This window comes from Lynx canadensis, chromosome C1 (assembly GCF_007474595.2).
Source record: "Lynx canadensis isolate LIC74 chromosome C1, mLynCan4.pri.v2, whole genome shotgun sequence".
NCBI lineage: Eukaryota > Metazoa > Chordata > Mammalia > Carnivora > Felidae > Lynx > Lynx canadensis.
Window position 1 is genome coordinate 110,303,322 of NC_044310.1, and position 26,442 is coordinate 110,329,763.

Sequence of the window (26,442 nt, forward strand, 5' to 3'; positions counted from 1 at the left end):
GCTCCCTGCCTGCTTGGGATTCTCTCTCTCCCTCTCTCTCTGGCCCTCCCTCATTTGCTCTTGCTTTCTCAAACTAAATAAATAAACTTTAAAAAAAAACAGGATTTAGAAATTTTACAGTGGAAAATTCTGTTTTCATTTTAGTGTTTTTCTCTTTATGTGGACTATGTCTAATCAGAGCTAACATTCGTATAGTCACTTTCTGTCTCATTTTCAGTTTCTGCTCAGGCTCCAAACTCTGCCATCACAGCCCAGACTGGCGTTGGGGTGGCATCCACAGTCCACCTAAACCCCATGCAGTTGATGACCGTGGATGCTTCTCATGCTCGACATATCCAAGGGATCCAGCCAGCACCTATCAGTACACAGGGGATACAGCCAGCCCCCATTGGGACTCCAGGAATACAGCCGGCACCAATGGGCACACAGGGAATTCACTCAGCAACCCCAATCAGCACACAGGGACTCCAGCCTGCTCCAATGGGTACTCAGCAGCCTCAGCCTGAAGGAAAGACTTCAGGTAATTTGAGTTTTTTGCAGGGAGGTTGGTGTGGAAGAAAGAGATATACTGGGTTTAAAATCCTGGTTCTGGGGCACCTCAGTGGCTCAGTTGGTTAAGTGTCCAACTCTTGGTTTCAGCTTAGGTCATGATCTTGCAGTTCATAAGTTCAAGCCTTGCATCAGGCTCTGTGCTGACAGTGTGGAGCCTGCTTGGGATTCTCTGTCTCCCTCTCTCCCTTGGTGTCTGTCTGTCTGTCTCTCTCTCTCTCTCAAAAAAAATAAACTTTAAAAAAAATTGTTTAAAATCCTGGTTCTGCCTCTTGCTGGCTTGGTGGTTTCAAGTAATTTCTCTGTGCCTTAGTTTCTTCCTTATAACATTGCCTAGAACTTATCTGTCAGGGTCATTGTAAACATTAGAAACTATATATACAAACAGCCTAATATGCATTTGCACATGTTAGGAAGCACTCTGTAAAGTTGAGAAAGCCGATTCATCTTTCCACAGTGTTCTCATTCTGCTGTTTCTTCCGAGTTGTATGTAAAGTTGTAAAATTAAAGTGGACTGATATGTTGGTATCATTTTTAGGGGTTGAGAGGCAATGGTATTTCACAAGAATTGTAGGAGACCATTTCTTGAAGTCTACTATGTACTTTATGTATTTTATCTGATTCATTAGTAATTATGATTCCAAAGCAAAGAGAAGTTGTTACTGATCATGCATCAATAGACTTAGTAACCTCCCACTTTGCCATCTGCTTTTAGGCAGATGAACATTGTGCTCTAAACCTTACTTTCTTGAAATTGATCAGTTATAACACGGGTACTCTAATTCTAGTGGTCTGATTGTTTTTGCCTTATGTGACATTTTAGTAATGTTCGCTTTTGTTTCCCTTTCTTCATTGTTCTCTTCTGCCCTCTCCCTGTCCTCCAGCAGTGGTATTGGCGGATGGAGCCACAATTGTAGCCAACCCTATTAGCAGTCCATTCAGTGCCGCTCCAGCAGCAACAACTGTGGTGCAGACCCACAGCCAGAGTGCTAGCACCAACGCTCCGGCCCAGGGCTCGTCCCCCCGGCCAAGTATCCTCCGGAAGAAGCCCGCCACGGATGGGTAGGTAGACCCAGTAGTGCCACATGACACCTCTAGTTCTGAGTATAATTGGTAGAAACATTAGGCTCTCTATTGTGCTGGTAGCAAACTCTAAATCTCTCATCTTCCGTGACATTTTTAATCTCTTTCAAAATAACCTCACCCCAGGCTTGTTCAGTAGAGCCTTGCCAAGCCCAGACTGTGGGACGGTAAGAATCCAGGAGTCTGTGGGGGGTTAGTTTATAAACAGCCATTGCATACTACTTTAGGAGTTCTCTCTATTTTGTGGAGTTTAATCCTAGACTCCCTAAGTCGCTTCTAACAGACCCTTCAGGTTTGTCTAGGTAAGCACATTAATGTGTACTGCGTTTGTTTTTTTTTTGTTTCCTCATCAGCCAGCATGCATTGTTGTTCAGGACAAGCAGTTTCCCAGGTGTGTTAAGTAAGGGTCCTATTCAGCAGCAGAAGTGTACTGTGTTGCCATAGAACCTGAGTTGGTGGGTGATGGGCAGGAAAGTATGTGCTGTGCTCTGAAACTTAACATGAAAACTTGGGAGGTGGGAGATGGGCAGTCACACTTCATAGAGCAGAGTTTCTGTGGCTGCACTGAGCTGATGTGTGTCTACAAAAGATTATTAGGGTTAAAGCATAGTGAGAACATAAGCTGCTGGGTCCATACAGGGTTTCCTGATGTGTGGAGCTTTCCGTAGACCAGACTCTCTTTTAAGGATAAATCAGTCTGTGGCAAAGGAGCCTTATCAATGAAAATGCAGGGCAAAGCTTGTACTTAACATGGCAGGTTGAACATGCACTTCTAAATTTCTTATCCTCTCAAAACCCTATAGAACTTTTAGGAAAGAGGCTTTTTAGAAAGATATAAACACACAAGAATGAGAGAATAGAAGACTGGGTTAAACAGAAGCAGGATTGAAATGTGTTTGAGAGGATCAGAGCCCTGCATCCCCTTCCCTACCCATACTTTGCAGTGCACTGCCCTTCCCAACCCCAGCATGCACCTGGAGAGTTTAACACTGCAAATGGTCCACTGAGATCAAGTAGCACAAGGGGGGGCCAGGAGTATTATACCAGAAACAGATTTGCAGAGTGCTGAGACTTACCAGTCCCCTTCTCCCTTTTAGCCGGCAGAACCCTGGCAGTTGAACGCTGTTGACAAAAAGTGAGATGTTGACTCCACTTTCTTTCTGGGCTTGTCCAGCCGAATGAAAAGATGCAGATACCAGCACTAGGGGTTTCCTAAGGTCAGGAATCAGATCCCCCTTACGTGAAATTTAAAGTAGGCAAGTTCTTCCATGAACTCAGAGCTTCCAGCCAACATTAGTCCTCCGTTCCTAATCATGAACACACATCCAAGCAGGTTTCTGAGGGCCTTCTGGCAAACCACTAGACATACTGAAAAACGCAGCTTGGAGCATAAAGCAAGGCAAGGAGAACGAAAACAAAAAGTGAAAGCAAATAAAGACCAAAACTGAATGCTGTCTTCAAAGGACAAAAAAAGATGTATCTGTGCAACAAGAAGGCAGTGCTATCAAAAAGGAACATTTAGAGAACAAAAGAGTGTGTCCTGAAATTTAAACTACCACAGCAGAAATTGAACTCAGAGGAGTTGGAAAATATAGTTGAGGAGGAGCTCTTGGGTGGCTCAGTCCGTTAAAGGTCCGACTTGATCTCAGTTCAGGTCTTGATCTCAGGGTTGTGAGTTCGAGCCCTGCATTTGGGCTCCACACCCAGCGTGGAGCCTACTTAAAATTGAAAAAAAAAAAAAAAAAATACAGGAGTGCCTAGGTGGCTCAGTCAGTTAAGCATCTGACTTATCAGGTCATGATCAGGTCATGATCTCACGGTTTGTGAGTTCGAGCCCCTCATCCAGCTCTGCTAACAGTGCAGAGCCTGCTTGGGATTCTGTCACTCCTTCTCTCTCTCTGCCCTTCCTTTCCCCTGTTCTCTCTCTTTCTCAAAATAAATAAACTTAAAAAAAAAACTTAAAAAAAGTATAGTTGAGGAAATCTCTCAAAAGTAGATTGAAAAATACGAACACAAAAATAAGATAGAAGAGGAAAGACAAGAAAATCAAAGAATCAGCTCAGGAGATCCCGCCTCCAAGTAATGTTTCAGTGAGAGATCTGTGAAAAGAAGGAAGATCACTTAAAAAATAACTCCTAGAAAATTTCCAAACCTAAAGGGCATGAGTTTCCTGATTTAAAGAACCGCAACATGCCCAGCACAAGTAGATGCAGTGCGTGTTAATAAACCAGCACTGAGAGGGGTGCCTGGGTGGCTCAGTCAGTTAAGCGTCCAACTTCAGTTCAGGTCATAATCTCACGGTCCATAAGTTCAAGCCCCGTGTCGAGCTCTGTGCTGTCAGTTCAGAGTCTGGAGCCTGCTTCCGATTCTGTGTCTCCCTCTCTCTCTGCCCCTCACTGCCACTCACTCTCTGTCTCTATCAAAAAATGAATAAACGTTAAAAAAAACTTTTTTTAAACTGTTACTTAGATAAACATGTTGAAATCTCACAACCCTGGAGACAAAAAGATCTGCCTCCTTCTCCTCCACTTGGCCGCCTCCCTGTGACCTTTCTGCTGTGCCCGTACTCTCCTGAAAGTAATGGCTGTCTCTCTTCCTGATCCTCCTGTCACTGGGCCTGGTGCTGGGGTCCATGTCCTCTTGGTGCCTCACTGCCACTTTCAAGCCATCCCTCTTCGAAAGCACTCAGTTCGTATTCAGATTTCATAAAATTTGCACTTGAAGAGTATACTTTCACATAGCCAAGTCATTCCAGGCCCACTGAAAAGTTTTCTAATAACTGAATCAAATATCAGTTTTAAATTCAAATTATTTAAATGAAATACCGGTACAAATTTTGCTCCTGGTTGCACTTGCCCATCATTCCAAGTACTTAGTAGCCCCGTATGGCCAGAGACTACCTTGCTGGTCAGAGCAGCTCAAGATCAGATTCCAGTTCAATTTGGGGGTATGTTTGTATGTCCTTCAGAAGGTACCTAACATCTGGCTGTCATTCTGTCTGAAATGATATCCCAGGTCTCTGATTTCTCAGTTGCTTAAATGCCTCTCTGTCTTCCCCCATCCATCAGCACAAACCCACAAGCACAAGCCTTCCTTGACCTTTTCTTCTGTCCTCCGGTGTCCCACAGCCTACCTTCTGTCTTCCCACCTCACCAGCAGTGGTGAGCACACTACCCACCAGGGAGCCTTCCACCCGTTGATGCTACCCCCTTTCATGACCTTTCTCTCCTCTCCTTGACTCAGTTTTTGGGGTCTGCTGCAATCACTTCCTTGCATATGGCCCCCACTTCCTTGCACCCCTCTTCACTTTGTCAAAACCAGAGTCAAATCCAACTTTCTGCTGAATTTGCGCAGCAGATTGTGGTGGGGTAAACAACTGTGTTGACTGGCCTTGCTTAACCTCAGAGACCTCCACTAGGATCTTGAAGACCAGCATAGGATGCTGTCCTAAGCCACTCTCCTGGACAGTTGCCCCCTGCTCCTCTCAGAACTCCCACACTTCCTTACCCATGTTCACTACCAGCTAATGAACTTGATCCCTCCTTTTTTGAGAAAAATGGAAACACCCAAAAGAGAACTTGGTCAACTCTAGCTTTCAATCTCCCTACCTGCCGGCATCTGTATCCCACACTCTACTCATCTCATCTTTTACTGTGGACAAACTCTCAGCCCTTCACTCTGGAGCCCCTGACCTCTGCCTTTCTAGCCTGCTGAGAACAGTGCTGTAGCTCTCCTCCTTCTCACCTGTTTACCAGTGTGTTCTCGCTGGTGTTTCCTTCACATAGAAAGCAAAAATATGCTCTCATGGGTTTTTTTGCTACTATTTCCAAAGAAAATAAAGGAGTTTGCTAACTCCATTTTTTCTTCTAGTTTCTTTCTCTCTCCACGTTTTCACTGAGGTATAGAAAACTGCATAGATAATGCAGGTATGGGGTAATTTAGCACCGAGTGAACACAGCATGCAACCACTATCTAGGCAAGAAACAGAATACTACCAATACTTTCTCCCAAAGGGAATTAAGCAGTTTATCTTTTGACCTTGTTGACTTGCTTTGCCTCTTGTGGCATTTGTGTTGAATCATATATTACGTGTTTTTGTATGACTCCATCTTCCTTCCCTTTGTTTAGTTCATCCACGTTAATTGTATGTGATTGTAGTATTTTTATTGCTATGTGAGATGCCATTAAATAACAGTACCATAGTTTATCCATGGATATTTGGGTTGTTTCCAGTTTGGGGCCATATGTTATCCTGAACATTTTTGTGCATGACCTTTGACACATAGCTAAATGTATTTGTTACATACCTAGGAGGGGATTGGCTGGGTTGTAGGCTATGCTTTATGTGCAACTCTGGTAGGTACCTGCGTATGCTCCAAGCAGGCAGGGAGGGGGGGGGGGGTCATCGCATTTATCATCACCGGCACTTGTTGTTGACACTCTTTAAGTTTGGTTAGTCTGTGGATATAGAGTGGTGTATCTCACTATGTTTAATTGTTTTCTTCGTTTTCTGTGGGGGTAGTTAGTGGAATTGGTCTTATGTCTTACTTTTTATTATGGGAAACTAAACGTAATAAAATTTTGAACATATGAATGTTATACCCATCATTCAATTTCAGTTATCAGCTTATCACCTCATAGCCAATCAATTATGTTTAATCTAGATGCCTACCCACCCCCTTCTACCAAATTATTTTGAAGCAAATCCTAAATAGTACATCTTCTCATTTGTATACATTTCGGCATATGTCTATTGAGAGATACTTATGAAAAAGTATAACCTCATAATATCAAATATCTAGTTCAAATCTCTAGGGGTCTCAGAGGTCACAACTTTTTTGTTTTAATTTATTTGAATCAGTATTCTGATAAGGTGCCCACATTGTATTTAGTTGATATGTCTCCTAAGGCTCTTCTATATATAGATTTCCTTCATCTCTTTTTTCCTTGCGATTTATTTGTTGAAGAAACTTGGTCTTTTGTCCTATAAACTTTTTCCTCTCCTTCCCTGTCTTTCCCAGGGTTTTGTCAGTTACATCCCCTTTGTGTTTCTTATAACTGCTATAACAAATTACCACAAATCTGGTGGCTTAAAACAACAGAAATTTATTCTCACAGAGGTGCCTGGCTGGCTCAGTCAGTGGAGCATGCAACTCTTGATCTCAGGGTTGTGAGTTCGAGCCCCATGTTGAGTGTAGAGATTGCTTAAAAATAAATCTTTTAGGGCGCCTAGGAGGCTCAGTCATTAAGCATCTGACTTCAGCTCAGGTCATGATCTCACGGTTCATGAATTCAAGTCCCACATCGGGTAAGCTTGAGCCCTACTTTGGGTGAGCTTGAACCCCACTTCTCTCTCTCTTTCTCTCTGTCCCTCACTCACTTGTGCCTTCTGTCTCTTTCTCTCTCTCTCTCTCTCTCTCTCTCTCTCTCTCTCTCTCAAAAATAAATAAAAATCAAATCTTTAAAAAAAAACTTATCCTCACAGTTCTGATGGCTAGAAATCTAAAATCAGGATGTCAGCAGGGTGTTCCCTTGTGTATGCACCCTGGGAGAATCCATTCCATGCCTCCTTGCTAACTTTTGGTGGCTATTGGCAATCCTTTGGCTGTGGGAATATCACGCCAGTCTCTTCTTCTGTATTCACATGACCTTTCCTGTGTCTCTCTGTCTCAAATATCTCTCCTTTCCGTGATAAGGATACCAGTCATTGGATTTAGGGTCTACCCTCCACACCAGAAAGATCTTAACCTTGAGATCTCTAAATTACACTCACAAAGACTCTATTACATTCACAGGTACAGGGATTAGGACTTGGATATCAATTTAGCCCACTACCCCTGTAGTTTGGTTTTGCTGTTCTTGTCCCCGCCACGTTGTCTCTTGTTACTTGAATCTAAAGCTTGAACAGATTCTTTTTTTATTATTTTTTATTTTTGGCAAGACCAGTTTATAAATTAAAATGTCTAGTAGTCCCCCATTTTGAGATGTTAGCAGACTTGGTGATCACTATCTGGATCCATTAATTAGGCTTTGCAAAATGGTATATTCTGGTTCAAGCCATTTTCTCTCAGCCCGCTCATCTGGCATTTGCTTCCAGCACTCTGCCGACACTGCCCATGTCACACTTACAGCTTCCACATTGCTGAGCCCGCTGGTTCCCATCTGAGCCACACGTGGCCTCTACTGGATGGCACAGTGACACTAACTTGGTCATCTTTCTTTCACTTGACTTCCAGGAACTTTTTCTCAGGTCAACATAAACATGTAAACACAACAGTGATCGGGAGGAACACTTAATACGGATGTTAAGTTTGATAATAAGTAGAAAGGAGATGTGGCGTGGTCGAAGCAGCAGCTAAAAGAGTCACAGTGGTTGCTTCCTGGAGAGAGATGGGCAGGAAATGGGGAGAGATGGAGGGGACCTGTGTTTTGTTAAAAGCTTTTTAGTGCAATTTGGCATTTTCAATAACATATCTATAGTATTTGGATAAAATTTTAAAAACCATTTTAAAAAATGCCTAGCAAATGTAGTGTTTTTATTTTGTCATAGTTATGCCTAGCAAATATTTACTTCTTATCCTTTAATGCCCTCGGACTGTTGTTTTCTGGGTTTGTCTGGTCTCTTTCAGAATGGCAGTTCGGAAAACCCTCATTCCTCCTCAGCCTCCTGAAGTGGCTAGCCCTCGAGTGGAAAGCTCTATGCGGAGTACATCTGGGTCACCTAGGCCTGCAGGGTGAGCACATAAATGTTATCACTCTTGGTTCCAACTGCACACAATTGAGGAGGAAAGAGTCTAACATGTGACAAATTTTACATAATTTGCCTGTGTGCATCTTTTTGTATCCACATTCTAGCTGTGTGACCTGGACATATTTCTCAGCCTCTCTGATTCTTATTTATGAAATAGCCATACTTATAATATCTGTTTCATTGGATTCTTGTGTATTTAAATGAAATGATGCATTTAAAGTGTTTAGAACAGAGCCTGCCTCATAGTAAACACCCAGTTATCGTTGCTGTCAAACATGGCATCATGTCAGTAGTTAATACATGCTGCTTTCTTTGTTCTTCATTCCACCAGTAACACTATTTTGGGAAAGAGAGGCAATGTAAGAACATTTAAAGTATAAAGTTAAAATCATTGTCCTGTTCCCCACCCACCTTGCCAGTCCCACTAGCTAGAATTAATATTGATTGGTAACAGTATTAAGTATCTTTCTGCATCTTTTGTCTGTGTACACAGGTAGATAGATTGAGTCTTAAAAACAGAATCTTGCTGATTAGAGTGTTCTGTATCTTGCCATTTTTACTTCTGTCAGTAACAGCTTGCCATGTTAATGTATTTAGATGTACTTCATAAAACTTCATTCAAGAAGAAAATTATGAATGCCTTGTATGTGCCAGGTACTGTTTTAGAATCTGGGAATATAGAAGAGTGACTAAGACAAAGTGTCCATTCTCCTTAAGCTTATTTTCTAGTGGGTGTAGAGAAACAAATATGTGAAGGAAAAGGAGGCAGTGTGAAGGGAACGTAAAGCGATGGGAGGCAGAGGTGACACCATCCAGAAAGCCTTCTCTGAGCAGAGGTTGAAGGGCAGGAAGGAAGCGCCACATGCTGCCTGATGTCCAGCTGCATGAGTCAGAGCAAAGAGCAGGGCCAGGAATTATGTGGGAGGACATGCAGTCGTTACTTTACGCAGTAGTGCAGAAAAGTACAAATAACCATTCAAGGGGCAGCTGTGAAAAATAATCATAATTGTAGGGGGTGGGATTGTACTTACTCTAGGATCTTTAAAAACACTGAAAATACTCAAAACTCTCTCATTGTCAGTTATATATAAGGAAGTGAAAAAAGTAGTAAAACTAACACTTACTTGGTACACTGTAATTTAAACATGAGAAACATTGAGAACTAAAGTGTCTTCTAAAAACTAATCAAGAGTAGTTTGAACAGCGCTTACCGCCTTCACATTGTGTAACTTGACGCAGAGCGACAGTCTTTCCATGTGTTGGTGAATTGTCATACTCCTTTCTGAGTTTCGGTCTGCTTCTAACATTGTATCCTGTATCTTTTCAGTGTTGGCAGATTGTCTCTAAGAGTTCGTTTAACGTGAAATTTTTTGCCAGCCTCACTTCTAGGGATATCTTCATCCTTTTTATCAAAACCCTCTGCCGTAACTAACACGTGGAATACAAATGCACATTTCAAAGCAGAATCTTTTCACTGTGCTAGCAGCTTCATCAGATAGCTTAACATTAATTCGTTAAATTAAAGTTAATTAATTACTTAACTTTGAAGTAAACCAGCCTTTATTGGCCAGGAAAGGATTTGTTGTTTTGTGTTCATGGGTTTTTTTTTTTTTTTTCCCCATTCTCCTTGAAATTGGCCTTTTTCTTTCATTGTGCCAGCTAACTTTACCACTTAGACCTGAATAGGATTGAATAGTCCTCAGTCCAAAGTGGAAGTCAATACTACATTTTGCCACAGCGGCTTTCTGTGCCCAGTGCAATTTAAACTAAAAGATGATAAGTGACTTTACCATTTTTGTCGGTAAAGTCAAAGTCCAATTCATTGGATTCTGTCTGTGTGGTCCATGCCGTATCTTCATACAGGCCTAGCGCTCATCCTGTCTTCTCTGCTGTTGCTGGTTTCAAATCTTCTAATCACATCCAATTTCACTTCCAGAATGACTGTTTTTTTCTCTGCATTTTTATCTGTGTTGGCCAGTTTTTGCTCTCTGTCATCCATTATTATAAAATTTCACCTGGGTTTGTCTCTGGGAAACAAGAGACTGCACAGCTCCACACTTTGCTGTCCGTATAAACTGAATAACAGATTCAGTAACCAGTCATGGACATATTTCGAAGGAAGTGATGTGATTGGTCATAGATCCTGATGCACATCTGTTAGTTACATAGTGATTTATGGACTGAGGAGGCAGCAGCAAAGTTTGCATAAAATTGCTTAAAGTTTATATAACTACTCACAGTTAATATTATAGTGAGTGGTAGCTCAAATTTGAACTGCGTTGGTGGGAGGCTGGTATAATGTAGTTACACATATATACGTACGATTCACACGCTGCACAAAGTCAGGACTATCTATATGTTAGGTATATACAAGGAACAGCAAGAGAAACCAGCCTAGAACGAAAGGAGAGTTGCACAGCATGGTTCAGAGATACAACTGAGGGCCAGATGATGTAGGGCTTTGTGGATCATTCAGTGTCCTTTCGATTTTATTCTGGGTAAGACTGAGAGCCATCAGAGGTCTAAGGCATAGGAGTGACATGATTTGACTTTTTTTTACAAGAACTGCTCTGGCTACTGTGTTGGGAATAAACTGCAGCGAAGTAAGAGTGGAAGCAGGGAGACCAAGTGAGAAATAATACAACCTTAGACTATCATAGAGGCATGGACCACTGTGGAGGTAGTAAAAGTCTTCAAAAGAGTTCAGATTCTGGTTGTATCTTGAAGGTACAGCTGACAGAATTTTCTGACAGAAAGGGAGAAGTCCGGCTAGGAGGTTTTGCCTGAGCAACTGCAGATAAGGAATTATTCTTTCTGAAGTAAGGAAGCCTATGGGAATAGGAGAGAAAAAACTTTTTTCTTTAAAAAAATTTTTTTAATGTTTATTTATTATTGAGAGAGACAGAGCGTAAGCAGGGGAGGGGCAGAGATAGAGGGAGACACAGAATCTGAAGCAGGTTCCAGGCTCTGAGCTGTCAGCACAGGGCCTGATGCGGGGTTTGAACTCACAAACCGTGAGATCATGACCTGAGCCGAAGTCAGACACTTAACCAATTGAGCCACCCAGGCACTCCGAGAGAAAAAACTTTTTAAGTTTAGTTCTAAATATTTTACTCTTGTGATCTCCAGGTGGTTAGACACAGCCAAGTGGAGATATCAAATGTATAGTTGGATATAAAATTCTGAAGTAGATACAGTCGTAGAATTGAAGATAGAGGTCTATGCTGGTGATTAAGTTTTGGCAGATACATGTTTCTAACACCGTGAGAGTGGAAGAGAGCCCATCAACAGTGAGTATAGAGAATAGACCTGGTACAAAGACCACGTGTTCAGACATGTCCTCTTAGGAGATCAGAAAAACGAAAAACCAGAAAAAGAGACTGTATTCCTATTCCTTTACTGTGTGATGTTCTCAGAAGTGTTGGTGCCATAATTAGTCCTCCATTAATGAACACTTAAATTATTTCCATTCTATCACTGTAATAAATACTGCAGTGAATCTTTATCATTGAGCCCCTTCGCAAACATTTCTCTGGAATAATTTCTGGAAGTAGCGTTACTGGGTCAAATTAAATGTGGAGATTAAATTCTGATTTCCAGTCACTGTATCTGTTTATGTCCTCATGAAACGTGTTCCCATTTTCTCCACATTGTTGCCAACATTAGATACTGAACTTTACAAATTTAATACATTATCTTTGTTTTTCAAGTGTTTTTTTTGTTTGTTTGTTTTTTTTAAGTAGCACTAGAGTTAACTTTTAAAGCGCGGGGAAAAAAATACAGTAACTGAAGCGTCTGTGACATACAAAAGTACATTCCTTGTAAGCAACTGTATGTGCAGAAACTTAGGTGAGCAGGGGCTATTTGCAGAGTCTTTCCCGGACTTAATATGGTTACAAGGTAGATTGTGGAGGTAGGGCCCCGTGCATGCAGGCACCCAGATGGCCTTCCTTGCAGTGGGCAGTCTGTTTCTGTGCCGCCTGAAAGAAGGGAGCATTTGGACGGTGAAAAATAACTAGCTGAAACCAGAGCAGTCTCCCCACACTCCCACGCCCAAGTGAAAGGAATCTCATGGAAATTGCTGCTTTTAGGAATAGCCCACCTCATTCACTGATGAGTAATAAAAGGATATTCATGTGAAGATAACTAAAATTAAAACGTAGGAAAAGAGCAACAAAATATACTCATTTGTTCAGTAAGAACATGCACCAGAAAAGTGTTACAGAATAAGTGTGAAACTTATTTTAAAATTCTGACTGTGAATTTAAATTACTTAATGACGTTAGCACCACCTCACTGATGGAAAACACACAAAGGATGAAATGCAGACTAAGTGACAGGACATAAAGGGATGACATGTGAAGGGATAGAACTCAGTAAAGATTTAGAAGAAACCACAGAATGAAGGTAAAATTAAAATAGAAAACAGTGTAGACATAGAGGATAGAAATGGAAGAAGCAAAATTAAAAAAAATTTTTTTTAATGTTTATTTTTGACAGAGAGAGAGAGACAGAACATGAGCAGGGGAGGGGCAGAGAGAGAGGGAGACACAGAATCCGAAGCAGCCTCCAGGCTCTGAGCTGTCAGCATAGAGCCTGACGCAGGGCTCAAACTCACAGACGGCGAGATCATGACCTGAGCCGAAGTTGGACGTGCAACCAACTGAGCCACCCAGTTGCCCCGAAAAAGCAAAATTTTTAGAAGAAATAAATATAAAACAAAAACCATACAAAATATACTATGATACAAGATCAAACATATACATGTCAACATCTCAGAAACCAATATGTGAGTTAAAAGTAAGGATGTGTTAATGTTGTCATTAATTATTTTTAAGTGCTACACGACATGGGTGTATAATTACTGACAGCTTAGATTCAGTGAAACACTGCAGTAGAGTGGTGTTGTGTGGAGATAGTGGAGGGTTAAGGGAGGGAACAAGAGTTCCCAGTACATCCTTTGAAACATGAACATATCACTGGGGCGCCTGGCTGGCTTGCGCAGAGCATGAGACTCTTGATCTTAAGATTATGGGTTCAATGAATGTCATGTTCCGGAGTCCTTTTTTGTACTGCCTTTGTCATAAAATAGGTTCCTTTTCTCAAGGAAATTTTGTCAGTCATAATTTTGCCAGTCACACTGTATCATTGGATCAGGAATTCTCTAAGAGATTCGTGCTGAGAAGCCAAAGATGTAAACCTATGTCCAGAGTATGTATCTATTCCAGAAAATAATCCACTCTTCCACCAGATGGCTAGCTTGTCTTCTTCAAAGAATTGTGCCATATTAGGAATTATCAATAATATAATTAGATCAGCTTTGTTGAAGGGGAGTTCATATTTTCATACCCATATATAACTTCTATGCTTGCTACCATGGTCATCTTTTTGTGGGCCCAGTGTAACACTGAGATGGCATAGAAAATAATATAGCTGATGTCCATGGTACAAGTTATACTGGGTACCTGATCATTGAGAGCCTCCTCTGTAATGAATGCTATTGCTGGGCACTTAAGAAAGATTTTTACTTTATGATCACTTGAGTATATCTATTGACATAAGGGTACTCCAGATCTCCTTGTCACTGATCTTTGTTGTTCCTTTCAGGCTTCTCAATAGCCAGTCAACTTCTGCTCGTGCTCAGAAGTTTATGTGTGACTTAGACTATTTCTTTCTTCCAACAAAGTAGGCATCTAAGTGAAATGTTCACAGATTTGCCCATTAAAAAATATACTTTCATCACTGTCCTGGCTAGCACTGATATACCATGCCATCCCTTTTCTAAACTAGGACTGAATTGTTTCATTTTCCATAAGTTTATTGTAAAAAAAACCTTGGGACCATACATACTAGTTGAGGAACAGGCATTCACTTATTAGTGCCTTTTAGACCTGCTCAAGCCTGGTTTAAATGCAATGCTTCCATTGTGAAATTGCACTGTACAATGGATTGTTTCTATAATTACTTCTCATTATTATCAAATGGATTTAATAATACCAAAACAATTTTCGTAGTCCCTGGATGTTCCATGGTAAGATCCTCAATCATCACTTGAGCCCAACAGTGTTCCAGGAGCTGTTTGCTCAAACAGAGAACAATTCTTGATTGCAGAGGGTAGTACTGAGAAGTTCAAACCATAATTTTACCACTGAGACTTGATAGATTCTCTTCCCAACTTCTTACCCACCATGGCTACTTCCAGAGCAAAATAATGTCTAGTCGCATTGCATAAACGGAGGAAAGCTTACAGAATAACTGGGCCTTACAAACACTAGCCCCATTAGAAACTGATAGCCTGCTGAACCAACCAACATATAGATTTGAATCGTATTCCTATGTGCTTTATAAAATTCGGAGGAACATGGGGCATCTGAGTGGCTCAGTTGGTTAAATGTCAGGCACTTGACTTTGGCTCAGGTCATGATTTCATGGTTCATGGGTTTGAGCCTTGCATTGGGTTCTGTGCTGGCAGCACAGAGCATGCTTGGGATTCCCTGTCTCCCTCTCTCTCTGACCCTCCCCTACTTGTGCTATTTCTGTCTCTTTCAAAGTAAATAAATAAATTTTAAAAATTAAAAAAAAAAAAAAAAAGATTATGGGTTCAAGCCCTACATTGGACATAGAGCTTAAAAAAAAAAGAAAATGAAACATGACTATATTACCAATTCCAAGCCAAAAGATTAAGGAAGATTAAAATATAAAATGGGGGAGGGGGTAGCACCTGGGTGGCTCAGTCAGTTAAGCATCTGACCAGCTCAGCTCATGATCTCTTGGTTCATGAGTTTGAGCCCCGCATCAAGCTCTGTGCTGATGGCTCAGAGCCTGGAGCCTGCTTCGGATTCTGTCTCCCTCTCTCTCTGCCCTTCCTCTGTTCACACTCTGTCTCTCTGTCTCTCAAAAATAAACATTAAAAAGTTTTCTTTTAATAGAGAGGCACCTGGGTGTCTGAGTCAGTTGAACGTCTAACTTCAGCTCGGGTCATGATCTTGTGGTTCATGGGTTCGGGCCCTGCATCTGGCTCTGCTAACAGCTTGGCGCCTGGGTCCTGCTTCGGATTCTGTGTCTCCTTATCTATCTGCCCCTCCCCCAGTCATGCTCTGTCTCTTTCTCTCAAAGATGAATAAACATTAAAAAAATTATTTTAATGTTATAAAATAGAAAACAGATTTAGAAAGTAAATCCAAAAGCTGTTAAAATAAATTTAAAATATGAACTTTAAAACAAATCACATAGTACTAATTCATCCTCAGACTCTCCCCGAAACCTATAGAAATTCTCCAAATACAGGCAGACCTATCAGATCTCTGTCAGTTCCATTTTTTTCTAGTTTACATCCCTCCCTCCTTAAAGCCTTGCTTCCACTTACTCCAATCTTCACTGGTTGCTCTCTGGACTCGGTGCCCAGCTGTTATCCCTTGTGTTTCCTTTGTCCTTCACGGTCTGAATTCCCTTCATCTCATCCCTGGTGACGTATATTTCCTTTTTTCTTGATTTACTTTCTGATTTGTTAGAGCATCTCTTTTGCAGCAGACAAACAGTACATAAGATGTCAATTTTTGACCCTTTGCAAATCAGGAAATGTCCTTTTTCTGCCCTTACTCTTTTTGTTTTTATTTGTAGCAAGAATTACTATCAAACTCCATTCACTGGGCCATGGACCCTTGTGGTGGTAGCGAAAGACTTGCCCCTCATGTGGCACACTACCTACACTTGTGAGTTCATTGGCCAGCCAGTGGCCTCAACTCCAAGCTCTAACAGTGGGCAGGGCCATCACTCTGGAGTCTAAGTCTCCTTTCTCTCTGTTGTTGAGATTAGGTAAATTATATTGATCTGTCCTCAACCCCACTGATTCTATCTCCACTGGGCTCCTGAGAATGTCCAGTGAGTATGTTTGGTCAGTTATTGTTTTCCACTTCTGTAATTTAAATTTGGATCTTTTTATAAATTTGATTGCTTTGCTGAGATTTTTCTGGTTTTTTTATCTTTTAAATTTGTTTTTTATCTTTTGAATTTGTCATTGCTTGTTGAAGCATTTTTATGATCTCTACGTCCTTGTCAGATGCTACCCGACATCATTCATCTCCTGTTCAGGTTGTGATTTTCTTGGCTCTTGGTTAGATGAGTGGTTTTCTGTTTGGACCTGGACCTTTATGGTCTTAGAAGACCCTGGAGTTTATTTCTAGCTTAATGTTTTGGCAGTCCTCCTCTCACATGGCCGCAACTGGGGAAGGGAAAGCATTGCCTTCTCACTGCCAAGAGGAGAGTTGAAGGCCAGGTTCCCTGCTTGACCTCTTTTGACACCACTTCAATAGTGAGATGGCGGAAAGAGAATCACGCTGCCTCATTACAGCCTGGCAAGTGTGGAAGTCTAGGTTCTCCACAGCCTTTGCCGGAGAGCGTGGGAATTGGGACCACAGTCGTTTCTGTGGTGTTTCACTGGGAGAGCAGTTATTGTCTAGAAGTCTCCTGTCTTGCTCAGCTGCTCCTGCCTTGGTTCCTTGAGCAGACTTTTCTTGGGATTTTTGTCTGTGCCCTTTGACATTTCTGTATTATGGCCTTCCAGGACCCAGACTGGAGCACAGTCAGAAAAGAAACCCAGGGAACTCACTGCTATGTCTTCCTTTGGTCCTGAGCGCCCTAGCCAGTCTGCCTTCATCTCTCAGCAGCTGTTTTGTTGCTTTTATATGTAATACTCATGATTTCAGCTATACTTAACTAGGAAGAATATGGAAAAGTATGTCCAGGCCATCCTTCCATAAACAGAATTCCTGCTTACACTCTTAAATAATACAATGGCTGGGAGAAGTTTAAATTGAAAATCTCTTTTTCTTTGCAGGCGATATCTTCAACTTTATCTCAGCATTCTTTTTTGGAGTTCTTAATATGAAAACCTGTAAATGTAGAACAAAATAGAGAACACAGTATTATTCAACTAGATTTAACTTTTAGTATTTTGCCATATATTCCCTTTTTTGGTGCGATCAAATTACAGAATTTCACTTTTAAGTAATTCCTTGGGGGGTACCTTGACTGGCTCAGTTGGTAGAGCATGTGACTCTTGATCTCTGGGTCATGAGTTCAAGTCCCACATTAGGTGTGGAGTCTACTTAAATTTTTTTTTTAATATATATATTCGTGCATTTTGACAATTTAATTATGTGTCTAGGTGTGGGTTTTTTCAGCTTTTCCTACACAAGTTGGTTGATTGATGTTTTTCATCAAATCTGGGGAGTCTTTGGCACAGTTTCTTCAGATATTGTTTCTGCCCCATTCTCTCTTTGCTTCTGGGACTCCCATTATGTATGTGTATGTTGGTATAGTTATTGCTGTCCCAAAGATCTCTGAGGCTCTGTTTATTTTTCCTCCTGTGTACCCCCCCCTTTTTTTAAGTTTTTTTTTTTTAAATGTTTATTTTTGAGAGAGAGAGAGACAGAGCATGAGGAGGAGAGGGGCAGAGAGAGAGGGAGACACAGAATCCAATGCAGGCTCCAGGCTCCGAGCTATCAGCACAGAGCCCGACACAGGGCTCAAACTCACGAGCTGTGAGATCATGATCTGAGCTGCAGTCAGATGCTTAACTGACTGAGCCACCCAGGTGCCCCCTTACCCCTTTTTATAGTTTCTCAGACTGGATAATCTCAATTGACCTATGTTTGAGCTTATTGATTCTTTCCTATGCCTGCTGAAATATAGTTTTTTTTTTCCAACTGCTATATATATATGTGTATATATATATATATATACACATATATATGTACATATATACATATATATATATTTTTTTTTATAAATAATCTCTTTGCCCAATGTGGGGCTCCAACTCATGACCCCGAGATCAAGAGTCACATGCTGTACCAACTGAGGTAGCTGGGTGCCCCAGAAATACACTTTTGAGTCTTGTTAGTGATTTTTTGTTTTCTTTTCAACTCTTATATTTTTCAAGTGCAGAATTGCTTTTTGGTCTTTTTTTAAATAATTTCTGTCTCTTTATTAATCTCAGTTTGCTGAGACATGATTTTTAGGCTGTTCTTATGACCATGATCTCCTTTAGTTCTTTAAACATATTTACAATAGCTAACTTAAATTCTCTGACTAGTAAGCCTAACACCTGTGCATCCTTAGTGACTGTTTTATTGCTTCCCCCCGCCATGTTCAAACATTGCTTTGTTTCTTTACATACCTCAGAATTATTGTTGAAAACTTGACATTTTAAACAGTGTGTGGCAACTCTGGAAATCAGATTCCCACACGTCCCTGGGGTTTGTTGTTGCTGCTGGGGTTTGTTGTTGGGTTTTGGTTGTTTAGGGACTTTTGTAAAATAATTCTTGAAAATCACTGTCTTGGGGCGCCTGGGTGGCGCAGTCGGTTGAGCGTCCGACTTCAGCCAGGTCACGATCTCGCGGTCCGTGAGTTCGAGCCCCGCGTCAGGCTCTGGGCTGATGGCTCGGAGCCTGGAGCCTGTTTCGGATTCTGTGTCTCCCTCTCTCTCTCTGCCCCTCCCCCATTCATGCTCTGTCTCTCTCTGTCCCAAAAATAAATAAACGTTGAAAAAAAAAAAAAAAGAAAAGAAAATCACTGTCTTTGTCTAGAGTGGCCACTGAATACACTCTTAGCTTTGTAGTCATCTAATGATTAAACCGATTTCCTTGAATGCCTTAATGCCTGGAACCAGTAAGTCTCTGTGTTTGCTAAGGGCCTTATGTGTCTTGGGGTAGCCCATCAACACTGAAGCAGGCGATTTTACATCTCTTTTTTCTTTTCGCTTACACAGAGCCAGAGGTGAGAACCTGTGTCCTTCTTGGTTCTTTCCTGGGCTCTGCACAGCCCAAGGTACGCACACAGTCCTACATGTATATATTGCTTCCTGAATTTGCCAGAAATACGTTGGAGCTTTTTGAAGCCCCTGTGGACATTTCATTCTCCAACTTTTCCTTTAAAGCTTTTTGGGTAGCTTATTGTTTGCCCCACTTGTTACCATCCTATCAGTTAGCTGGGAAGCTGATCACTTGTGTCTGATTTGTTCCAGTACTCTAGAAGGAAAAGGTGTTCACACTGAGCAGGTCTGGTAGATAAGACAGTCTTGCAAATGGGAGCAACCAGTTTGTATAATGATAGTTCTCTGGTCAAGAGGGTTTGAAGGGCCTCTAGCCCCTCTGGTAGCTGCCAGCTGCTGGTTTTTGCTGTAAGCATGGACTGGTGGTTAGCAAGCCTACCATTGGCGGTGGAAAGGGAGAGAGAGAAATAGGGCAGGGGCGCCTGGGTGGCTCAGCGGATTAAACATTCGACTTCAGTTCAGGTCATGATCTCATGGTTCGTGGATTTGAATCCCGTATCAGGCTCTCTACTGTCAGCACTGAGCCCACTTCAGATCTGTCCCCCTCTCCCTCTGCCCCTCCCCTGCTTGCACACGTTCTCCTACACGCTCTCCCATTCTCTCTCTCTCTCTAAAAAAAAAAAAAAAAAAGTTAAAAATAGGGCAAGTTAAACACCACAGAGTTTATTGGTCTTACTGAGGTTTGGCTGATTTTCTTGAATAATTTTGCTACATTGTTCATTTCCAGAGTTCTGAAAACATTGTTAATGCCAAGTTTTTGTTGCTTTTATGAAAGAGAATTTTCAGAGATCATTACTCCCACATTAATTCTCTTTAATTCCAGAATAATCTTTTCCTGTACCCCACCTTTGTTTACTTATTTTGAAATAATTTAAGACTCACAAAAAGTTATAAAATAGTGCAGAAAGTTCCCATGTACCCTTACCCAGCTTCCCCCAATGATTACGTCTTACATAACCCTCGTATTTTTTCAAAGTGAAAAAATTGGCATTAGTACAATGCTGTTGACCAACTACAGACCTTATTAAAATGTCACCAGTTTTTTCCCCCCTTTGGTGTATATTTGAAATCTCATCCATGAATAGATTTATATAATCATTATCATGATCAGATTGTGAACCTCTTCTGTTGCCACAAAGATATTCCCTTATTCATAGTCATACCTTTCCCACAAACCTAATAATACCTTGCCACTTAGCTGTGCCCCACCAGAATTTTTTCATTTTGAGAGTTTTATGTAAATGGAATCTCAAATTAAATATATACTCTATATATGTAATATATATATTTTTTCATACCTAATGATGCTGGCTTATTTTTTCACCAAATGTTGTACTTTTGAGATCCATCCAAATTGTACTATGTATCAGTAATTTCTTCTTTTTAGGGTGAGTAATGTTACATCACATGGGTATACCTGTATGCTTATTTACCCGTTTGCTTATTGAAGTTCATTGGGATTGTTCCGGTTTGGGGTTATTAGAAATAAAGCTGCTATGAACATTCAGGTACAACTTCCTTGGTAGACATATATTTTCACTTCTCTGGGATAAAAATCCCAAGAGTATAGTTGCTAAGTTACATGGTCCATGTATTTTTCATTTTATAAGGAACTTCCTAACTGTTTTGCAGACTGGCTGTACCATTTCAAATTTCCACTGGCAACATGTGAGATCCTTGTATCCTAAAACCTTGCTAACCTCATTTATTAGTGCTAGGAGGTTTTTGGTATATCAAGTTGCTCTACATCCTTTCCTGTGCTTGCTATTATAAAATCTTAAGTTTTATTTTCACCGTCTGATTGGGGTGTGGTAGGATATCATCAAGACTTTAATTTGCACGACTCTAATGGCTGATGGTATTGAACATCTTTTCATGTGCCTGTTTGCCTCCTGGATATTTTCTCTAGTGTTTGTTCCTTATTCATATAAGTTTGTTCCTTATTCATGTTGTCTTCTATTGAGACTGTATGTTTTCCCAGTATTGAGTTTACAGAGTTGTTTATATATTGTGAATATCATTCTTTTATCATAGATAATAATGTGTTTTGGTTTGTTTGTCTTAACCATTTTTAAGTGTACATTTCATCAGTGTTAAGCATATTCTCACTCTCGGGCAGCCCTCTCCAGATCTATGCAGAACTGCAACTCCCTATGCCCATTATTCAGCCACTTCCATTTTCCCTCCTCCCAGCCCACGGGGGCCACTGTTGTACTTTTCTTTTTTCAGTGAATTTGACTACTCTGGGTACCTCATGTAAGTGGAATCAACATAATGTGTTTCACAAATATTTTTTTTTTTCAGTCTGTGCCTTGTCTTTTACTTCTTAAAGTGCTCTTTAGCAAAGCAAAAGTCTTAATTTTATTTTCTTTTTTTTTGGGAAAAGCCTTTACTTTGCTAAAACTCAATTTATCATTTTTTTCTTTGGAGTGTACTTTTGGTATCATGTCTAAGAACTCTTGACTAAATCCTGGGGGGAGGGAGTTGTATTTTTATAAAACTTTTATAGTTTTACATTTTAAACTCAGATTTATGATCCATGTGGAATTCAATTTTGTATATGGTATGAGATTTGGTTTGATGTTGAATTTTTTGCCTATGGAAATACAGTTGTTTTTGGCCTTGAACTTGAGGGGGTACTTTTCATACCTTGAAAAGTACTGCTTTTCATATCCTGAATTTTCAGCATTAGTATGTAAACCTTTACAGCTATTAAATGAAATATTTTACTGGGACACCTGGCCAGCTCTGTCGGTAGAGCATGTGACCCTTGATCCTGAGTTCGAGCCCCATGCTGGGTGTAGTGATTATTCAAAAATAAAGTCTTTAAAAATATTTTTTTTACTTTAAAAAATAATGTTTAAGAAGAATTTGTAATGACATGAGGAACTACTTCTGATAAAACTGAAAAAAATAGGGTATATAGTTTTTTTTCTAATTTTTTTTTAATGTTTATTAATTTTTTGAAAGAGAGACAGAGCATGAGCAGGGGAGGGGCATAGAGAGAGGGAGACACAGAATCTGAAGCAGGCTCCAGGCTCCAAGCTGTCAGCACAGAGCCCATTGTGGGGCTCGAACTCATGAGAACCACAAGATCATGACCTGAGCCGAAGTCGGATACTTAACCGACAGAGCCACCCAGGAGCCTCAGATAAACAGTTTTAAACATTAAATGTATAGCTACTTTAGAGGCCTGAAGTATTCTGGTAAAATAGCTGGAAAGTTGTGATGCCTCAGGGTAAGGGGCTGGGTATGTGAAGTGGAAGAAAATTATCTTCAATTTGTATTCTTTTGAATCATTACCATGTGTGTGAGCTTCCTCTTCTATAAGAAATAGGTTTACAAGAAACTACAGACAAAGTGAGTATGATTGTGATTTCAAAACAAAACTTCGTAAGGCAACATGTGCATTAAGGAATTGGGGGAGAAAAAAGACTAATGTAGTAAAAGTTCTTTGACTTTTGATGATGTGACTTTAAGTGAATGCTATTTTCTGAGTTAATTTTATCACTGCTTATAAAATTTGGTAGGGTGGGCCCAGGTGGGGATATTTTTAAAACTTACCTTAAAGTTCAATATCTAGAATCAAACCAGTAAGAGTTAGGGTTGTGCTGTGCATTGTACAAAAAGAACTGGACAAACACCCATCCTCCAAGATGTTTGCTACATTATCTTCATTTTCGTGTTTCAGTGCTAAGCCTAAGTCAGAAATCCACGTTTCAATGACCACTCCAGTCACTGTGTCCATGGAGACCGTGTCCAGTCAAAGCAATGACCAGCCCACCATTGCAGTCCCTCCCACGGCTCAGCAGCCTCCACCGACCATCCCAACCATGATCGCAGCCACGAGCCCCCCATCACAGCCAGCCGTCGCCCTCTCAACCATTCCCGGAGCGGTCCCCGTCACTCCTCCTGTCACTACCATCGCAGCTGCCCCTCCGCCATCAGCCGCTGTGGCCGGCAATCTCTCCTCTGTGTTGGGCCCTCCAGTACCTGAGATAAAAGTTAAAGAAGAAGTGGAGCCAATGGACATCATGAGGCCGGTCTCTGGTAGGTTCATTCCCGGAGCACTCTTCATTGGCACGTGACACTCCTAGGGCCGGACTCCTGGGACCCTCAGCTGCAGAGCCCGATCCCTTGGGGTACACTGTTTGCATTTCATTCCTTTTAAGAAAGAGAAGACTCCCTAACAAGGCTCCTTTTGAAAACAACCCATTTTTGCTTCCCTTTTAGCACTAATTTTCTTTCTTCAACAGAATCATGAAAAGGGTTAACATTTCTCCAAGAATATCCTGAACTAGAGCTTCTGTGGCTATCTGTTGTGTTTTCTTTTCCATTTCTCATTTTGGTTTCTGAGTCTCTTTTTTTTCTTAATGTAGTTAAAACATTGTCAGTGTTACTTATTTATTTATTTTGGAAAAACTGATCATTACTTTCAGTAATGTTACTGTTTATCTCTTTCGGATTTTTCTTTGTTGTCTCCTTCCTCTACTAAATTTCAAATTAGTTTCTTTTTTTTTCTAGTTTCTTGTGGTATAAGGTTTATTTGAACTTTTTTCTTTTTCAACGTTTTTTTTTTTTTTTTTTTTTTTTTTTTTTTTTTTTTTTTGGGACAGAGAGAGACAGAGCATGAACGGGGGAGGGGCAGAGAGAGAGGGAGACACAGAATCCGAAACAGGCTCCAGGCTCTGAGCCATCAGCCCAGAGCCCGACGCGGGGCTCAAACCCACGGACCGTGAGATCGTGACCTGGCTGAAGTCGGACGCTTAACCGACTGCGCCACCCAGGCGCCCCTGAACTTTTTTCTTAATACAAACATTTATAGCATTAAAAAAATAAAAATAGAAAAAAATAAAATAAAATAAAAAAATAAAATTAAAGATAGAAAATAAGGGTCGGGGCGCCTGGGTGGCGCAGTCGGTTAAGCGTCCGACTTCAGCCAGGTCACCATCTCGCGGTCCGGGAGTTCGGGCCCCGCGTCGGGCTCTGGGCTGATGGCTCAGAGCCTGGAGCTTGTTTCCGATTCTGTGTCTCCCTCTCTCTCTCTGCCCCTCCCCTGTTCATGCTCTGTCTCTCTCTGTCCCAAAAATAAATAAACGTTGAAAAAAAAAATAAATAAAAATAAAAATAAAAAAAAATAAAATAAGGGTCAAGATAAATCAAGCCAAGGGCTAATTATCTAACAGTTTATTCCCTGCCAGTTTGTGTTGCCTTATTATGCAGTGAAGTAAGATCTATGTTGTTGAAAATACTCTCTTGATAAACTTACATGTGATTAGTTAAATCTTGAAATTACTCGCTACTTTCTTTCCCTCCTCTCCTTGACTCTGAACTTCCAGTGTGTGAAATGCAGGTCACTTTGAAGGTTTTCTGATTGTTTGTATACTTGTTAATAATTTATTGAGGAACGTTGCTTCCCCCGACTGCAAAAATAACATATCATGTACAGAATTTACGAAATGCTGATAAAGCACAGGTGGAAGGCAAGTCATTTTGTACTCCCGTTACCAGGCGTTGCCCTCTTAGCATTTTGGCATAAAGGCCTCCATCCCCCATGCTGTTTGTTCAGTAAGGGGTGTGGTTGTACTGTGTCTGCAGTTATTAAACCTGCTGTTTATTTGTATTTAGTATGCCATGAAATATTCTTCTTACCCATTATTTTATATATATAATACCCACAATGTTATTCTTACCCACATTCAGCCTCAGTACTCCCATTGAAAGACACCGTGGATAACCCAGCATGGGAAATTAAATGTTTTCCATTTTACTGTTCTCTCTTGATTTGGATAGTTCCTCTTACCTCTCTGTACTGGAAAACTGATGGTAATCCTGCCTCAAATTGTAGGGCTTGACACCAGGTACTGTGACACATTCTTGTACAAAACAAGTACATCTCCATCCTCTTGGAGCTTACGTTTTAGCAGGGGAGAGAAACAGTTAAGAAAAGCAATGACAGATACAGGCATACCTCAGAGAAATTGTGGGTTCATATCCAGACCACCACAGTAAAGCAAGTATTGCAGTAAAGTGAGTATCACGGCGCCTGGGTAACTCAGTTGAGTGGTTGACTCTTGATTTCAGTTCAGGTTATGATCTCACTGTTTGTGAATTCAAGCCCCACATCAGGCTCTGTGCTCACAGCACCGAGCCTGCTTCAAATCTTTTGTCTCCCTCTCTCTGCCCCTCCCCTACTTGCATGCACGGTCTCTCAAAGAAATAAATGCTAAAAAAATTATTTTTGATTAAAAAAATAATGGACGCGTAGGTGGCTCAGTAGGTTAAGTGTCCAACCTCATGATCTCGAGGTTCATAGGTTCAAGCCCCGTGTCGGGCTCTGTGCTGACAGCTCAGAGCCTGGAGCCTGCTTCAGATTCTGTGTCTCCCTCTCTGCCCCTCCGCCACTTGTACTCTGTCTCTCAAAAATAAACATTTAAAAAATAATAATAATAAAGTAAAATGAATATCACAGTAAATCAAGTCAAATGAATTTTATGTAAAAGTTATGTTTACACAATAAGTGTGCAATAGCATTAGGTCTTTTTTTTTTTTTTAATGTTTATTTATTTAAGGGAGCGTGCACTCACAAGCAGGGGAGGGGCAGAGTCAGTGCAGAGCCTGACACGGGGCTCCATCCCAGAAACCATGAGATCATGACCCAAAATCAAGAGCCAGACACTTCACCAACTGAGCTATCCAGGCACCCTGTGATAGCATTATGTCTTTAAAAACAATATACATACCTTAATTTAAAAATACTTTATTGCTGGGGTATATAGGCGGCTCAGTCATTTAAGCATCCAGCTCAGGTCATGATCTCACCATTCGTGAGTTCGAGCCCCACATGGGGTTCTCTGCTGTCAGCATGGAGCCCACTTTGGATCCTCTGTCCACCCTATCTCTTTGCCATTGCCCTTCCCCCACTCATTCTCTCTCTCTCTCTCTCTCTCTCTCTCTCTCTCAAAATAAACTTTTTTTAAAAATACCTTATTACTAACAAATGCTAACCATCATCTGAGCTTTCAGTGAGTCATGATCACTGATCACGATCACCATAACAAATATAATAATAATGAAAAAGTGTTAACAAAATGTGACACAGACACAAAGCAAGCAGATGCTATTGGGAAAACGGTGCTGGTAGACTTGCTTAACACAGGGTTGCCACAGAGCATCAATTTTCGAAAAGCACAGTATCTGCAAAGCACAATAAAGTGAGGTGTGG

At 40.9% G+C, this 26,442-nt stretch overlaps 1 protein-coding gene and 1 non-coding gene across 9 annotated transcripts in view; one reads left to right on the forward strand and one right to left on the reverse strand.

The window, feature by feature from the left end:
* Positions 1 to 26,442, forward strand: part of SAP130 (Sin3A associated protein 130) — an 83,335-nt gene that overhangs the window by 42,146 nt on the left and 14,747 nt on the right. For 5 of the 8 annotated variants that reach the window (XM_030324843.1, XM_030324841.1, XM_030324840.1 and 2 more), the window contains 4 exons: positions 218 to 520; positions 1,434 to 1,611; positions 8,262 to 8,366; positions 22,909 to 23,267. In XM_030324843.1, the coding sequence (XP_030180703.1) occupies positions 218 to 520; positions 1,434 to 1,611; positions 8,262 to 8,366; positions 22,909 to 23,267 (945 nt within the window). The remainder of the gene's footprint in view (positions 1 to 217; positions 521 to 1,433; positions 1,612 to 8,261; positions 8,367 to 22,908; positions 23,268 to 26,442) is intronic. The other 3 variants (XM_030324842.1, XM_030324846.1, XM_030324845.1) reach the window with 3 other exon arrangements.
* LOC115522615 lies at positions 15,996 to 16,149 on the reverse strand. Its single transcript, XR_003971504.1, has one exon. It is a non-coding gene; the product is annotated as a small nucleolar RNA SNORA62/SNORA6 family (small nucleolar RNA).